Source organism: Euprymna scolopes, chromosome 34, assembly GCF_053919585.1.
Source record: "Euprymna scolopes isolate OS-2025 chromosome 34, ASM5391958v1, whole genome shotgun sequence".
In the NCBI taxonomy this organism is placed as follows: Eukaryota; Metazoa; Mollusca; class Cephalopoda; order Sepiida; family Sepiolidae; genus Euprymna; species Euprymna scolopes.
The window spans coordinates 20,008,560-20,028,415 of NC_136515.1; the positions used below are offsets into that span (position 1 = coordinate 20,008,560).

General features: G+C 32.1%; 1 protein-coding gene across 3 annotated transcripts in view; it reads right to left on the reverse strand.

Moving 5' to 3' along the window:
• The window catches only part of LOC145259112 (paramyosin-like), a 77,322-nt gene extending 62,559 nt beyond the window's left edge, over positions 1 to 14,763 (reverse strand). Inside the window, exon 1 of one of the 3 annotated variants that reach the window (XM_080116779.1) lies at positions 14,399 to 14,763. In XM_080116779.1, coding sequence (XP_079972905.1) covers positions 14,399 to 14,491 — 93 coding nt within the window. In that variant the 5' untranslated portion in view covers positions 14,492 to 14,763. The remainder of the gene's footprint in view (positions 1 to 14,398) is intronic. The other 2 variants (XM_080116778.1, XM_080116780.1) reach the window with 2 other exon arrangements.
• Positions 14,764 to 19,856: the final 5,093 nt, after the last annotated feature.

Here is a 19,856-nt window from a genome sequence, read left to right on the forward strand (position 1 = left end):
ATTCAAAACCCAAACTATGATATTAGGCGCATTCGTGTCATGCCATTTTTACATCTTTACTCAGCCAACAAAAATAGACCCCGTTTACTCGCCTCTTTCTGAGGACAGAGTTAAAGCCAAAGTCGGTTTAAAATGTGGAGAAAATCTATCTTCACAAAAAGGGGCAACCAGAATTGAGACATATTTTTTTTTAAATTTCGTAATCTGAAAGGGGGTTCTCCTTTGTTGACCGAGAACAGAAAACATGAGATTTAGTATCAGACAGATACTACACTTTGCTCCTACCCAAAAGATCAACGGATTCGGAAAAAGTTTAGTAAGTTATTTAATAATTAAAAACGTAAGCCACTCTCTCACTTTACGGATTATATAGCATTACTATTGGTGGTGATATTCCCTTTTGCTTATAGTGGACAATTCCAATATTTTTATTCTTTCCTTTCTTACTTTCAGCTGCTGATAAACACACAGATATACACACACAGAGAGAGAGAGAGAGAGAGAGAGAGAGAATCAACCCACACGCGCATCAAGCGAATAAAAGAACCGCATCCAGATCAAATTAAGATTACTGAACTAAGCGTTGGCCTTTCGGTTAGCAGCAGAGTGGAGTATCTGTTCCGATAATATATTTGACCTTTTCTGTTCTCGGTTAGTGAAGGAGAAATCTTTCTAGACAGAGTTAAGTTTTTGTTTTTGTTCCAATCCAGAGTGTCTCTTTTTTGGGTATATCCCCCACATTAAAAACAACCTCATGCCCAACTCCGTCCTCGTGGGGAGGCAAATAAATAATGGCTAAACTAATCACGCGGCAATAATTATTTTTATTTCTTTTTTGTTTACTCTTTTTCATCCTAAACAAGTCATATTGCCATATAGACGCAGGACGATACTATTTGGGATCGTGTCTAAGAAAGGACTGTGGGGAGTTGACCAGCGAGATGTCTGTTCACATTACAATTAAACCTCTACAGGTAACTACAGTCAAGCAATACGGAAATAGGGAGGGAATTCCAAAGTCTAGCAGTCCGAGGTAATAAGCTACTAGAGTAGAAGGACCAGCCCAGATGTAGAAACAATACTCCATGCATTATGGCTTTAGAAAGATATAGGATGCTTTTTGGTTTGAGTAATTTTCTATCACAGTAGAGGGATCCCACCTTCTTTGCAGCAGCTCTGGCAATGTCCTCAATGTATTTCTTTCTACTTATGTTACCTATGAATATTAGGTCGACATCAAGTTATCGAACGAAATAACAATCAAGATTAAAAAAAATAAGTAAACGCCATTTTGTTTTTGCAAACAGGAATGCCGCCATTTTAAATCTAGACACCTGAGCGGAACTAAAGACCGTTCGTTTTTTTTCCTTTATTAAGCCATGGTCATAAAAACGTTAGCAATAGACAGAGACTAAGCTAATTAGGGAATGCATAAAAACTTAGGAACATCACGATAGTTAGCCAATGCAGAACTCCGAAAATGTGACATGTGATGCATGTTTATTCACACAATTCTAAGGCAGTATGTTCAGGATTGCAGAACACAATGTGAAAGGAGATCACTGGTACATCTCTGAGCAAACACCGGTGTGATTATGCAGAGGGTCTAATGTGAATGTATATCGTCGCAAGTTTGGCTCAACTGCAGCACAGGGCGGTATTTAGGCATTGCGATGTGGCAAAAACCATGAAATAATCTGTAAGCAATAGTTCATAACAGTGCAATAGTTCACAGAAGTGTAACAGTTTATAAATCGTAATTGCCTTTGACCTTTCTTAGAGATGGTTTTGCACTATCTCAAAAGCAGTTTACCATTTATTAAAGTAAATAGGGACAATCAACAGACTGGTAAAAGAAACATCAGAATGACTCAGAGAAACCATGGTCATATTTCGTTCAAGAATAATCAATGTGAATTGATCTCAACAGCAATAAAGCACGAAGTTCGAATTTCCCATTAACAAACGAATATTCATCATTATTATCATTATTTTACTTTCGATGGTGACACAATACAGCATAATCACGTTGACACACCGATTTCCGCTGGATCACCGAAGTTAAGCAACGTTGAACCTAGTCAGTACTAAATGGGTGACCATTTAGGACTTCCAGGTGCTGTATGTGACCTCCGCTTATCTCGGCATTGTTTCCAGTCGTCCTTGACTTCTTGCCACTGGACTCAAACAGTGCTGATTCAGGAGAGGTATGGTTGGAGAGTAGGCAACCCTTGCTTCACAATTACATGCGCATCTGCCCCTAAAGGACTTTGACTTAATATTGGACTTTCGAGACTGAACGGAGGCATCGATGGTGACACAGCTCTACTGAAGGAGGCGAACGAGACAAAGGGTTTTAACCTTCTGGTTAAATTGTCCTTCAAGCCATCCAAATGTCCAAGACTGCAAACAAAGGGACACTATTTTTCATTCTACACTCTTCCCGCAAACTCGCTCCTGAAACATTTATCTCTTTATGTCCCTCTCGTTAGACCACTTCATTTTTTTTACTATGGGAGGATGGAGGTCACCGCTTATCAAAGCCCAGAGGCTACTCAAGGATAAGGGTTAAGTATTAATTAAATGATGAAACAACATGATCAGTAATGGTGGAACTTTGATAGGGCTTGAAACAGAAACTTATTCACATTAGATTTGAAGATGACCACGTATAGTCAGCTGGGATGCAGCCACACGGTATTGTGTTCCACAGATGGGCAGTTCTAGGACAGAAACTCTGCTCAAGGAAGCAAACGAGAGAAAAGATATTGGCCTTTTGGTCAAATTATCTAAACACTACAATAAGCTAAAACAATTTCATATCCGTGCTGTAAATTACTTGTCCTGGGGAAGTTACAATTATTTCATACATATGTTGTATAATACCCGTCCTAGGGTAGGTAAAATATTCTTTTGCTCGAGATAGCAAATGATACATAGACATAAAAAATTTCTCTCTTAAGAATAACAGATATGTTCAAAATGAACTTCATTTTTCTCATTGTTTTATACGGTCCTGAGCAACGCCGGGTAGCCCTGTAGCAAAATCAAAGAGTACCCTATATCTCATCCGACTCTCTTTCTGCAAACTTAATCCTGAAATATATTTTACGTGTCCACGTCAGACTACTGTTAGAGTATGATGTGCAGGACTCTGTTCCATATCTAATAGTGATGTCTAGCACCAGGAGAAAGTTGAAACAATAGCCCCTTGGGTGCTGACGTTTACATGGTGACCTCATTTTAGCCTAAAATCTCCTCAATTAGCATTACCCTATCCCACAGGACTTATTATTCACTCCTGTACTAGAAATAGGTGTATACGGACACTACAAGAATCTATTTCACCGCCGATTTCGAATAAACCGGAAGTGGGCCGCTTTTTTAATCAGGATCATTAGACTTCGGAATAGAAGTAATAAATGTGCCAATACCGCAACAATTTAAAGGGGATTTTGGGCCAGTACTAAACTACTGTATCCTTTTCTATGTAAATACCCAGTATTCTTTCGTTACATGGCAACGGAAGCATACTTGTTTCATTTTTTGCCAAATTAATTGAACTGAATTATTTGCATAAGTATTTATACATACTATTCCTATTCCACAGCGGCAGTAGAAATAATTGTCGATTTTGTTTCAATGATAATTATTTCCAATTAAAGATATTTTCAAAGAATTAAAAGACATTTAACTTACTCTGAGTCTATTATTAAAAAAAAAAGAAAAAACATAACACACGTATATTAAAGGTACTAATAAATGAAATATTTCCCAACCATTTTTACATTACAATTTTTAGAGCATATTTTTAATGAGAAAACGCATCAAGAAGGCCATTAATACAGAACAAATTTCAATAAGAAAATAAACATAAAATTAAAACAGAAAAAAAAAGCTTTCTTCAAAACGTATGGCCCAAAAGCGACATCATTAAAAAAAAAACCCATTGCATTTTCGGTGATCGGGAGATCCTATTTATTAAAAGGGATGATAGAAGGTGATAACATACTACGAACATTAAATTAGTAAATAGATTCGCTAATTTAATGTTCGTAGTATGTTATCATTAGGACTATGACAGCAGCATATATATTTCATTGTTTTGACTCTCGAGTATATATTCAACGCAGACACACTTAATTAACCGAGAACCACATTACTCTATATAAAAGCATATAAGATATCAACAGATACACACTCGAGAGTCAAAACAATGAAAATAATATGCTGTTGTCCTAGCCCTAGTTATCATAATCTATTGTTTTTAATAAATAGGATCTCCGGATTTATTAATTTAAATTTTGGAAACCGTGAAACGCGTACGTACGTACATACGTACGTACCTTAAAGGTATCACGGTATTAATATAAAGAAGAAAAAAAAAACAGCGTTACAACACATTATGCTAGTCGAATAGCAATTAAATACCCAAGGGTTCGAAAAGGTTTGTTATATATGTATTGATAACTGAGATTTACTGTTTGTTTCTCTGAAGCCGAAACTATACTATTGCTATCGGTTAATGCGCAACTACGACGGGGTAACGGCTAAGTGGTTAACGACACGGACTGACAATCTAGACGTGCCAAGTTCGAATCCAGTTCGGTTCACAGGATAAAGGCTATTCACATAAGTCATTATCAATGATTGCTCACTAACATTAAAAAGTGGTGTTCTCTGGGGCCTGAGTGACAACAAATCTCCCCAGATTCGGTGTGAATTCTATCAAGTCAAACGGGGCAATGTATTTGTCACGTCTTTTTGAATCGTCTTAAATATCGCGAATAATACCAAAGTTTCATTTCTGAGAGACTCTGGAACTGTTTTAAGGACAATGAGCACTATCACCAAAATAAAGACTCTCACATTTTTTTTTTAATGATAACATTTCTATTGATATTCCAGAGGACTTCTTCACTATCTCATAAAATTATTACTATTCTCGTGTTCGTTGCTATATTCACAACGTTTCGGAAAATGCCACCTCCGTCTAATTTTCCGAATAATCCAAAAGATACATAACATTATATTTAGAAATAAAATTTTCGGATACCGAATAAACATAAAATTCTCAAATTAATATATATATTCTCAAATTAATATATATATATATATATATATATATATATATATATATATATATATATATATATATATATTGAAAAATGATAATTCACATTTTAAAGAAGAGTTCATTTAACTGTGTAAGTTTAATGTAATTCTGAAAAAGGCGTTTATAAACGGGATTTTACAGCTAAAGACCGGTCGAAAAATCAAGTAGGGATAGTTTACGTTAAACTTACATAAAAAACTGAACTTTTTCCTTCCAAATATATATATATATATATATATATATATATATATATATATATTCATTCTTTTAGAATCTACGATTGTAGTGCTCAAACGATAATTTAAAAATTTAAACATGGTGAAAAAAAACCTTTCAATATTTTTAAAAAGATTATTTGAACCATTTGGTGGTTACATCGGCGGAAACGTTACGAATATAGCAACCAATAGGCTTTATCACTCCCTCTCACCACTTGAAATAGTTTGTCGTTATTTGTTTTTAACTAGTTGACTTTATGTAACGGAACGGATAAAAATTTATTTGTATAAAAATAAGTACACCTTGGCTTTTATTATAGGATAAAGTATAATTAACCTTAAAATGAGATTATGCAATCTGATTATTTCAGTTCTTATTGAAAAAAAAAAAAAAATTCGCAACAACAAATATTTACGATTATGCGTTACATTATGAATTTTAAAAATAATAATTTGAGTACTTTTAAAGAATTTGATCAAGGATTTCATAAAAAGAGAAAATTATTGTTTTTTTTTTTTATAAAATTAAACAATCATTGTTTTCATAAATTAGACAATCATTGTTTTCATAAATTAGACAATCATTGTTTTCATAAATTAGACAATCATTGTTTTTTTTTTTCGCATTTATCCCACAATACTTATAATAAAGCAAATTCATTTGCAAAGATTATCGAAAGAGGTTGAGAGTACTGAAAGTCTGGGGAGATTTGTTGTCACTCAGACTCCAGGGAACGTCACCAGTTATTATCTGTGAGTCATCTCTGCTAACGAATTTTTAGTGAGAACAAAAAAAAACAAAACAACAACAACAATAAATTAGGACACGGCTATTGTTACTCAAATTCCAGAGGAGACGAACACACGGTGCAAGCAAGAAATCAACGATAAACGACTGTTGCGATTCCGAAAAATGATTTGCAACGGTTATCGAAACGAGGCGGAAAGCGTTAGAAATCTGGAGAAACTGATCGTCGCTCAGACTCCAAGGAAAACAACTGGTTACTGTTAATGAGCAATCTCTAATGACGATAACCTGCGTGAAACGTCCTAGTGAGATAAATAATAATAATAATAATAATAATAATAATAATAATAATAATAATAATAATAATAATAATAATAATAATCAAGTTATTTGCAAAGGTTATCGATGAGGTGGAGAGTACTGGGAATCTGAGGCAACTTGTTGTCATCCAGACTCCAGGGAACACCACCAAGTGAGTAATCGCTGATGATAACCTGTGTGAGAACTCATAGTGAGTATATAATACAAAAAGGAACTGCTACTGAGTACATATTAATTAATAATTAACAATAATTAGATCGAAATGATGTATAAAATTGGATGGTATTTGTTAAAACAATATATAGTTGGTACATTTGTGCAGTTAATTAACGGACGAGAAGAACTTGGCTGAGAAGAATATCTTAGCAAAACGACGTATTCATAGACCGTGTAATAGAATGCTGGAAGCTAAGACTAAATTAGAAGAACGAAAAAAAAAAAAAAGTGAAATCGCTGAAAAACAAACAAAAAGAAAAACAAGAAAAAAAAAAACTGAAAACAAGTTTTATTTAAAAAAAAAGAAAAAAAAAACAGGAAGAAAAAAAAGAAAGAAGAAAGAGACATCAATTGTCCAATTCCTTCTTTGACGAAAGCTTTATTCCAGAGTTGCCAATGGTGCGATCCCTGGTGAGAAGAATAGTTACATCGCTACACCTGACCATATAAGGGATGAGATCACCGGGCACGTACATCACCCATCACCATCCCCCACCCCACACCCGCAGCATCAGCGCATTGGATAACCTACCTAGTTTGACTGCCGTCTGACTCAGGTAGTGTTTTTACGCTCGCATATTTCTGTAACAACTTACACACACGCGCGCGCACACACACACGTGTGTGCGCGTGTGTGTGCGTGCGTGCATATGCATGTGCGTATGTATATGTGCATGTATGTGTTTGCATGCATGTATATATGTGCACACACACACACACACGTGGGGGTGAATTCCGCGTGTTTTGTGTGGTTTATATTTAGCCATATTCAGATAATGCATTTTTGTTTGTGTGTGTGTGTGTGTGTGTGTGTGTGTGCAAAGAGAGAGAGAGAGACAGAGAGAAAGAGACAGAGAGGGGAGGAGGAGGAGGGGGAGGAGAACGTACGAGACGTTGGCAATAAGCAGGTGTTTTATTAATATCAAATGTCTCGGTGCGCGACTTCGCACATTATCACCATTCACATCTCCCGAAAGCAGGTCTGGGGGATAAGAGAGAGAGAGAGAGAGAGAGAGAGAGAGAGAGAGAGAGAGAGAGAGAGAGTCGTCTGCCCCTCAATTCCCGGTGGTTGCTCAAAGATATTGTGGAAGTGATCTCGGCTTTCTTTCTTCCTTGTTTGTATTGTTTGCGCTTCCTGAATTGGCGAAGGATGACTTCAACAAGAATGGAATCCACAAGAACGCATGCCTCCGCCAAAAGAAAAATAACTTAAATGACTTAGGAATTCATACATACACTCACAGAAACTATATATATATATATATATATATATATATATATATATATATATATATATATATATATATAGAGAGAGAGAGAGAGAGAGAGAGAGAGAGAGAAAGAGAGAGATGGGGCATGTGTTTCCAACTTTTGCACCTTGCGTTCTTCAAGGCATACGAGGAACACAAAACAAGAAACAGCTAGTCATGTAATGTTGCCTGTAACGCCAAACTTAGATCGACGTGAAACCTATCACCGATAGAGACTAATTTCCCCTATTAATATAGCAATTAGCGCACACCAAGACACGTACGTATATGTATTATACAAATATATATTTATGGGTTTCGTATGTTTAATAAAGTGACGTGTCTCACCACGTAATTATATATTATTGTTATAAAGCTTCAACTGAAAACAAAGATTATATATATATATATATATATATATATATATATATATATATATATATATATATATATATAACTACTTCATTTACTCACATAAATTTAATATACGAAAGTATAGATTTATGCGTAAACTTTAAGTATTTACTTCAAAAGTGCTCAATATTCAGTGTAGCTTAATCGCCATATATATTTTATAAATTACTAACTATATATATATATATATATATATATATATATATATATATATATATATGTATATATATATGTATATATGTATATATGTATATATATATATATACACTTACATGTATATATGTATGTGTATATATATGTGTATATATATGGGTGTATATGTACATATAAATGCATATATATATATGTATGTATATATATATATATATATATATATATATATATATCTGTAAAGTCTGATGAAGTTATTGGATCGTCCATACGATTCGGTAATCGAAACATGTGTAACTAAGCAGATGAAACGGTAATACACACACACACACACACACATATATATATATATATATATATATATATATATATATATATATATATATATATATATATATATCTCAGAACAAATCACTTTTGATATCTTTTGTTACGTGGTCTTAGTTTCCAGTGTTTACTGTTTCAGTGAAACCGAAGTTATCAAGGGATAATCAAACTAATGTGCGCGATTGTGTGTGTGTAAATATATTCTTTGCCACAAAATTTTATAGTTAGCTTATATTATAACAGATAATTAATTATTAATTAATAATTAATAATTAATTATTAATAATTAATGTAAATACATATAGAAATATCTTGATCAACTTTTTAAAACATTTGTTACCGTCGGTTGTAATTTCTAAAAGCCGAATTTTAAACTATCCTTTACCCCCCCCCCCAATCTCATATCTTGTCTTGTCATGAAGCGGCATTTACCCTAACTAAGTTAAGCCGGCTCCTTCCAAGGCATTCGCCGCATCTCACACGTAAGCTGACCAATCCCGGCGATTAATCGCGAACGCTGACACTATCGGCAGCCAGTCACGGGTCCAAGAATCTCATATCTCGCCCTAGTAAATAATATAAAATCCCCAAATAAACGCATCGTTTTAAAATGTGTAGTGGAAATCAGTGCAGTAGTTTTTGCGAGAACACGATAACAAAACAACCAACATATATAAAAAGTCGCTAAAGATTAAGTCGCTAAAGATTAATAACTATTTATGTATTTGAGTTGTAAATCCATGGCTTTCCTCGTTTCATTATCGATTCAGCGCCAAGAAATAATCAAGGCATTTATATTAGTTGGATTATTCCGACAACGACTCTCATCTTGATTGCCATTTTCACAATGTTTCTGCTAATATAATCTCTGACCTTTTTTCAGATGCAGGTACGGCATAATCACGTTGAGACATCGGTTGCCGTCACATCACCGAAGTTAAGTAACGTTGAGCCTTGCCATTACTAAAATGAGTGACCAATTTGGGAATTCCAGGCACTGTATGTAGGAGGACGTCGACACCCCGCTGCAAGAGTTGCAAAAACCTAACGTCGCCATATTTCCTAACGGGAATGGAACTTCCTCCTTCGGAGGAAGTCGATTAAACCCAAATAGGGTTAGTGCCGTTTCTCTCTCACACACACACACACACGCGCGTGCGCACACGCTCACAGATGCAGTAATATAAACAATCCAATTAATACACATTTAACATCATTTTTTAAAAATAAGACGAAGCACAAAAAGACGAAACATAATACGAAACATAATAATACGAAACCATCTATAAATGTTTAGGTGTCGTATACGTAAGACTTTCAGTTTGTTCAATCAAGTTACACATGAAAATTACGAGCAATAATATACAGAAAGCAATCATTACGTTTTTTTTTTTTTTTTTTTTTTATCTGAAAGATATATACTTAGTCATGGGATAATTTTTCCGTAATGACTAAATCAATTATAATAGATTATTAAGATTATAGCCGTTTTTTTTTGTTTTGTTTTGTCGTCAAAAATCACCGTAGCGCGGCCATTTTTTTTTTCAATCGAAACAAAAATACCAGATTTCATGAAGGTGAAGATTTGTCGATTTCGCCAACTTTGTTCTACTTCCGCGATACTTGTTGATATTCTTGTCTCCATATTAATAAAGTTAGGCATGTTTATATATTATATGTACGTATTCAGTTCTAAGCTAATTAACCGGTCATTATAAAGTTTCGTTTTATTTCGTTTTATTTCGTTTTATGCAAAAGAAAGCCAAGTGAGTGTGGAAACCATTCGTGAAATTTAAAATACTTCTGATTACTATATTATTCCACTGACTACTGTACAATCAGTAACCTTTATTCTCGAGTGGCCTCCGGGCCTTGATAAGTGATAAGTGGTGACCCCTATGTAAAAAAAAAAAATTGGTGAACTTATAATGATAAGACACCATTTTCTGAAGATTCGACAAATTTCAACTTCTTTAGAATATTTGTAAAGATTTTAGAGGCATAATTTGCACACAACCACTTGTTTGGAAATTCAAACATTTGAATTGAATGGAGTCCCGTATTTTGTCCTTTAGTCATCGCGTTCCATGAGCGATGTTACTGACAAAGGGGGAAGAATTGCTGTTTTATGGATCGGAATCTATCCGACTAACACTTATCGTTGGATATATATTTTTTTTAACGTGAAGTATTTTTTCAGCTCCTTACACAAAGTGGATTAATACCTTGTCTGGAGCGATTTCCATTAAAAACAATAATTCAACAAAGTTCATTGAATTTTAATTTCTTTCCAAAATGTCTTAAGCCTTATATTTTCGGCATTTTCTAGAATCAAAATCTTGTAATAAATTTTTATCAAATAATGATACTAGATGTAAGGTTTAATATATATATATATATATATATATATATATATATATATATATATATATATACATATATATATATATATATATATATATATATATATATATATATATATATACACGTATGTATGTATGCATGTATGTATGCATATGATATTCTAATGTCCTTTAATCGAAATCGGTTTTTTTCTGATTCTGACATAGCTAAGATAACGAAACGCTGAAAATGTTTCAGGAAGTCGAAAACCTAAAACAAAGTGATCTTTATCGCAAATAACAATTATGAGTCCCTATCTTTATTTTTCTAATTAACAATAAATCATTATTAATTGTGAATAATTAAAAGCGACTTATTTGTGCACGGCCTGTGCGAGAGTATTCTCCATGTCCATGTATGAACATCTTTGGCAAACAGTATGTAAAGCCTTTATCGCTTTTATTGATTTATTTATTTATCTTTACTTCATAGTTAAAATTTCAAAGAAGTCGCAACTTGTTGAAAGATGATTCGAAACGAGAAGCGAAAATGTTCGTGAAGCAAATGGAAAATTTATTGGACTGGTTTGATTTCAGCTAGCAAAAAAAAAGAAGCTTTCTGTAGTTAGTAAAACACGGAACTGACGTTTTATTGCATAAAAGACAAACGCATGACATTCACAGTGCTACAAGGACAAACATCAAAAGTGCAAATTGTGTGAGATTACAAGAAAAAAAATTATTTTATTATTTCTATAACATACGCTAAGCCATCGATTTTATTCGAAGGGAACGATCATAGATGTCATTCAAAGCCTTTCAATTTATTGGTGTTTGCAGGTGCGAGACATTTGGACAATTGAGAGTTCTATGGAACAATATATCATCTAATGAAATGGTATTAATATTCCTTAATATATATATATATATATATATATATATATATATATATATATATATATATATATATATATATATATATATAAGAAAAGAAATGAAAACTGTAAGTTAAAATAAGGAATTAAATTTATTGTTCGACTAAATACTCCAAAAACTATTTAAAAGTCCTTATTCCGCGGAGTTTCAAAGAATGTTATATATATATATATATATATATATATATATATATATATATATATATATATATATGTGTGTGTGTGTGTGTGTGTGAGAATTATATATACATAAAATTTTATGCATCTATTCTCAGAATTTACTTCAACAGTGCTCGATACATAGATAGAGCTTGGTAGTAAGATTAATTTCCATATATACTAATTACATATTATATATACATTATATACATATATACATATATATATATATATATATATTATACATGCATATATAAACACTTGTGTATATATATATATATATACACAATATATACATAAACACTTGTGTATATACACACACATATATGCATATATAAACACTTGTGTGTATATATATATATAGATGTAAGTTTAAATTACATTTAAATAAATTAAAAGATAAAGTACGTATGTTTATAGACGCTTCAAAATATATATTTTCTAATATATAAAGAACACTTATTATATATATATATATATATATATATATATATATATATATATATATATAAAATATATATCCTATAGCTAGTTTCAATTACAAAAATGTCATCCCCTTTTTAAAATTTTCCTAAGTCAAATAAAATATTGAAATCAATATAAGATTCGATGTAAAAGTTTAATATTTTAAACAAAATATTTAACGGATGCACATGTGTTTGCGTTAATTTTTTTCCTATTTTTTTTTTCAACCACTATCTTTATTTATTATGTCATCAATCTGTACACCAGTATATATATATATATATATATATATATATATATATATATATATATATATATATATATATATATATATATATATATATATGATGTTCTATAGAGATTAATAATACACTGTGGTGATCTAATTTAACTTTTTTATTTGTGACTTCACTTGAAAAAAATTGTTTTCTATATTCGCGCGCCATTCAAGTTTATTTATCAAAAGAAAACGCATCCGCATTACAATTCCAAAACAATTTCTTTCCAACATGGCGTCCAGATGAACATTACTGACATATGATAAACACTTGTTTTTCTTTAGAAATTATCAAAAGTAAAACTTTATATACATCTTTTACATCTTATTTAGAAAACATTAAATCCATCCGACATTTTTACATTTTGTTATTTTCAAAATCTTTTCTAAGTATTGATTTTAACCCAGTGTTTTTATAGCCTTTAAAGCTTGTTCAAATTGGCGTAAATTGAATACCTAGTTAATTTATGTATATTTATAGATTTGAAAAGAAACAATAGAAATATACGGTTTGTAAAATTATTTCAAACATTCTGCTATTTTGTTTTCTTTAGAAATTTTTTTAAAAAATGAATCTTAAATTTTTTATTATATATTAATATTTAATATTAATAAATTGTTCAAATAGCCGTAAATATCAAACTGGGTTTGGTATTTTATACACTAAAATATTGCTTAAGTGTTGGTGATTAATCTGATATCGCTAAAATAAAACATCTATTTTAAAATGGATGGTTCCAAAATGGAATTATGTCGTGCCGTCGACTAAAACAATACCATTTTAAATAAATACATTTGAAAAAGTTATATTAGTTTTTATCGATTCGAAGAATATTTACCTGTCAATTGTTTTACGATCAGTAGAAAGAGAATATTTATTGTTTTAAAAAATATTTAATTTGCAAAATTGTAAACAAATGAAGAGGAGATTTTTTTTATGTGATTAAAGAATATTTAGTCGATAATGACAACTATTGTTCTGTACAAGAAGTACTCATTTTCTTAAATAGTAGTGACTCTAACAGTCATTTATTACTTCAAAAGGATTATTATTATCAAGAATAAATTAGAATTATCTAGAAAACACCGTGGAATTTCTACTGTTCTCTTGTTAGTAAATAATTATTACTGGTATTTATTATCTAAATAAATATTTTCAGAATAGATTAATGGTAGTTTAAGATAGTAGTTTTAGTTTTTACCGTTTTGTTAACAGGAAATAAATTATGTAAGTAACATAGTTCAGCGATAAGCGATTATGTGTAACTTCCGTAAGCATTACATTGGTTGGTGCAAGTGAGACTTATGTGAAATATTACTGTTTTAAATTAGAGGCAAGCGAAGTTTTGGATATACATACATATATATATATATTTTCAAGATTAGAATTTTAAAAAGCGACGGTGATAATAAAGCGCTTGTGCAGCTAAAAAATTGGTCAGTAAGCGAAACTGGCTTACCTCCAATCTGTTCTGGGTGGTGGGTGACGTGCCTCTGTACACCTCATAGCGGCGCACGTTACGGGTAATTTTCACGTCTGAATCGTAGTCCATTGTTTTCTGTTGGTTCGATCAAAGACAATATAAATATTATATGCAGTTGCGATGCCGAAAAGGGCTACAGAATAAGGCAGCAAAAATGTGTTCCTATAAGCTCAGCTGGCACAGAGCTGACCACCTGATAAATCGCAGACTTATCCGAACGCCCGATACTGATTCTCAAATACCGGGATGTCGGCGTATTTATACCGGCCGAGATAAAAACACATTCGCCAGGTGGCGCAACCAACCAACCGGCGATTGCCTCCATGGCTGACGGGTGATTCAGGCAGTGAAACCTGATACTCTTGGTAGTCAAAGATGGTAAGCCTTGCCTTAGATTGAGTAGGAAGAAGAGAAACGTAAAAGAAAAAGAAGGAAAAAAGAAAGAAAAAACAAATAATAATAATAATAATAATAATAATAAAAGACGCGTCTAAAGAGGTGAACGCGCTGACGACTGAGGCAATACGCGTAGCAGTCATAGCTTGTTGCAAAACATTTCCTCTTCGGATTCCCATATTCCGTTTTTAGCCTCATAGTTCTTCTTCTTCTTCTTCTTCTTCTTCTTCTTCTTCTTCTTCTTCTTCTTTTTCTTTTTGACGTTCTTTTCTTCTGACTCAATGCATTTCTTTAAAGCTTTAGAATTTCTTTTCGCATATATATATATATATATATATATATATATATGATTACACACGCACATATATATACATACATAGACAAACACACACACACACACACATATATATACGTATGTATGTATATATATATATATATATATATGTATTTATAATTGAATTTATTGACTATTTGATCCCCTCTTATAATGACCTTTTCGACCCGTTTCTTTATTTATTTTCACCCATCAGGTCATCTTCCCCCCCTTCCTCCTCTTCCTTCTCCCCCTCTTACTTTCTCTTACTCTCGCACATACCCTCTCACTATATCCTGCTTTCGTTCACATTTTTTCACCTCCTACCCTCCATTCATTCCAGTCTATTTTCCGTCCAACATTCTGCAGACGACAAACTATTTCTTCTTTCTCTTCCTTATTTCTGCTTAGCTCCCCCACCCCCAAAAGAAAGCAAAACATTTCTTTTCTTTTTTTCGTTTATTATATAATCATTCTTTCTTTTTTTTCATCATTTCTTTGGCCATTTCGGTCTTTTTCTTCTTTTATTCCACTTCTTAAGCCATTTTCTTACACCATAACTCTCCGATTCTTTCGATTTTTCCCAATCCAAACTCGTCCATTCTTTCTTCCTCCAAATTCATTTTCCGATTTGGTTGCACAAAAACACATTCTTTCTTTGATTTCTCCATTTCAATCTTTTTCAAAATCAGAACAAATTTTGATATGCAATGAAAAACCTTCTGTCCTTATGCGGTCAACCATTGCCGCCATATTTAATTTTTATTTATTTACTAGCAGGGAGACCCGACGTTGCCCGGGATTGAATGATGGTCAACGAATGTTTCACACTCCCAATATTTTTATTGTCATTGAAATCGTTGAAATCGCCTATTTTTCAATCAAGATTAATTGCTTGCTCTAGTTGGGGACCGTCGCGGTGCACCGGGAGGAAGCTTTACATGTCCCCCCCCCCGAGTGGCTTAGTCCACAATACATTGTAGTCAAATTGCAAACTACTGTTGCTTTTATTAAATTATTTTTATATATAATGGCTTGAATTAAGGTTTAAAATGCACAAGTCAAGTATCATGGTTCAGTTGTGCTATATACAGAAACATTAATTTTGAACGATCCTCTGTCTTATCAAAGGACCTAATGTTGATTTTATATGCCTTGCTTTACTGCTTGTGCGGTGATAATGGCTTGAATTTAAGTTTAAAGTGAAAAAGTCAAGTATTATGGTTCAATTGGTCTCTAGACAAAAAACATTCATTTCGAACGCACCCCTGTCATATAAAAGAGTCCATTATTGATTTTATAAGTCGGATCTTTTGGCTTGTGCGGTAATAAAACTTCTCAAATGCCCTTGTGATGTTAGGCTGTGTAAGGCGTTAACATTGGTCAAAATCGCCTATTCCTTCTTTTATCGGATTATTTCGATCATCGATATCTAACAAATACAAAACCTATCTAAGAACACTGCCAGGCACATAAAGTACCATCGTGTTACATTCGTAACAATCGGCCCAGCTATTTTCGAATCCATAGGGAACGTCTAACACGCACAGACACACATAGACAAAGTTCCTTTTATATAATTCTAGAGATTTCGTAACGAGTTGCCGCCCATTAAGACCTCAAAATCACTCGAGATAAAGGTAAATGATTTGTTTCAGGTTGACGGTGAGGCAAACACCTTGAGAGGATTGCAGACCATGGTTGGATCCGAGAATAATTTGATTATTCAAGAAGACAGCTCAACAAGAATTTGTTTTCATTAGATTTGAAAACGATCATTTCGCATAGCGTTTCTGAATTTTTGAAGTGAGGATTGATAATTCGTATTATTTGGATCATTCGGACTACTGTTCTCATCTAGCGTAGGAATAACGCCCCGAATGAGAACAGTAGTCCGAATAAGCCAACTAATACAGACCATTTTGTAGCCAGCTTGGAAGCAGTCCCGTGGTATTGTGTTCCACAGACAAACCCTATCCTCATGGAATACCTTTCTTATTCTTATATATATATATATATATATATATATATATATATATATATATATATATATATATATATATATATATATATATTCTTATATATAGTATGTTCTGACGATTAATCGGAATCAGGAACCAGAACAATCAGAACTTTGGAGGGTATCGGAACCGGAAAAATGTGTGCCTATTTTTCTGATGCCGAAACAATGTTTTAAATTGTCTTTTAATTTGATTTTGTTTGAATGCTGATGATAATGATAAAATAAATATTGATTGCTTTTAAACTACCAGTAAAGCTAAAATCTATAGATCACATTGTATGAATGTTTTCTTTTACGTTTGAGAAAATAAATACACATTTATCATGTGTTTTTACGGCAATCGGGGGGGGGGGGAATAGCAAATTTTATAGTTAAATATTAAGAGATTTATAAAGATTCGGAATCAGAATGGGTAATTATATCGGACTCAGAAAAATATTGGAATCGTCTCATCACTAATATATATATATATATATATATATATATATATATATATATATATATATATATATATATATGGGGGTGTTGTACATGTATATATATATATATATATATATATATATATATATATATATATATTGTTTGTTTTTTTTTTTCTCTGGAAATATGTTTTATTTCCTTATAATCCTTATTTAAGAAGCTCAATGTAACACTTAGGATTGAATCTTCAACCTCCAGGAGAATATCACTTTTTACAATTTACTCTAACCACTACGCCACGGGTCCTTGCGCAACTCATATATATTTTTATACTTTTGCAATCACTATTGGGTACAATATAATATTCAATAGAGAATTAACTCCATATTAATAAATACGAAATCGGCATAAATTAAAATATATTTAAACGTATTTTACGACAAGCTATGATGGAGAAACACTAATATATATTGGGTACAATATAATAATTATAGATAATGGCTGTTTAATAATAAATACAAAGTCTACATAAATTAAAATATATTTAAACGTATTTTATGACCAGAGCACACTGTAGGGTTAGTCTTATATATTGGGTACAATATAATAATCAATAAAGAATTGACTCTATAATAAAAATACGAAATCTAATATATATAAAAGGCTATCTGTCTGTCTGTTTGTCTGTTTGTCTATCTGTCTCCATATTTTCAAACTCTATCTTTTCAGAAACTAAAAGTCGCAGAGCGGTGCTTAGGGCCTGAAATGATTAGATTTTTTTACGGACCGTTCTTTTATGGGTCTTTAGCCGGTTAAAATTATTTTTAATGGGTTAAAATTGTTTTTAATGGGTTAACATTGTTTTTAATGGGTTAAAATTGTTTTTAATGGGTTAACATTGTTTTTAAGGGGTCAAAAATGGATCAAATTTGAAAAAACAAAAAACAAAAAAAACATCTTTATACATTTTGTACATTCATCTTAGTTTATTTCTAATTTTTAATTTTTAACCAGTTCATATGCGTGTCACGTTGGCGCAGTGGTAACGTCACCAGCTTTGAATGCTACGGTTTTGCTTTGGATTTCGATTTTAGCTGATGACACCCAAATACTTAAAAATTTTTTTTTTTTTTTTTTTTTTTACCTTTGAAATCACGACTCTATAATAATAATAATATATAAGAAATCTGGACAAATTAAAATATCATATTTAAGCGTATTTTACGCCCGGGCAAAGCCGGGCGCCCCCTTCACTAGTCTGCATAAATTAAAATATCAACGTTGGCAGCATGCTAGTAGTAACTAAAAGAGTAATTTTATGTGAAAGTTATATAGATGTAAGAAAAGTATTTCTCTTATTAGTAAACAGGGTTACCTGGCATTGCCCGGAGACGTATAGAAGCGAAAGTATGTGTGTAACATCTTTATATTAAAATTTCCATCTCTCCACACTCTATCCAGCAGGCTCCGTATCCCTTAGTAATTACTAGGGATATGACAACAGCATATTCTTTTCATTGTTTTGATTCTCGATATATATCCGACATAGTTAGACACAGTTAATCAACCGAGAACCACACTACTCTATATAAAAGCATATAAGATATCAAGGGATACACACTGGAGAGTCAAAACATAGTAATTACACACACATTCTATCTGGAGTATTGAGTACAGTTCGATTCAACTAAAGACTTACTAAGCATAAAATTATGTTATAACATATCTGCAACATCTAGAGTATTGGGTACATATTTAACATCTACTGAGTTCCGGTTGATTTATCGCACCGGAGTTTCTTGATTGACTGCGGCCAGAAACAATGAAAAGGTAGTCAAACAGAGTACTTAACATATTTCTTTAAAAACTTATTTATTTATCTCCCAATATCCAGAGGCAGATTTTTTTAATGCAAAGTTTATCCAACACATTCAACACATTAGTCAAACAAAAAGATAATGAATAAAAAACAAAAACAATTCAATTAGAAACCTAAAGCCGGAACTACACTATCACTTCTATTAATTGTACTATTCTATTTCTATTACTAACTAGCTTGTACCCCGGCGTTGCCCGATCGTACACTACGCTTAAACATATTTTAATCTATGCAGATTGCGTATGAATTATTATAGAATCAATATTATATCAATTATTATATCTTACGAGGAATAATTTGCCCGAAGGACTAATTCGCAAAAAAAAAAAAAAAAAAAAAATTAAATAAATAAAAAATAATAATAATAATAATAAAATAAATAAAATAAATAATAATAATAATA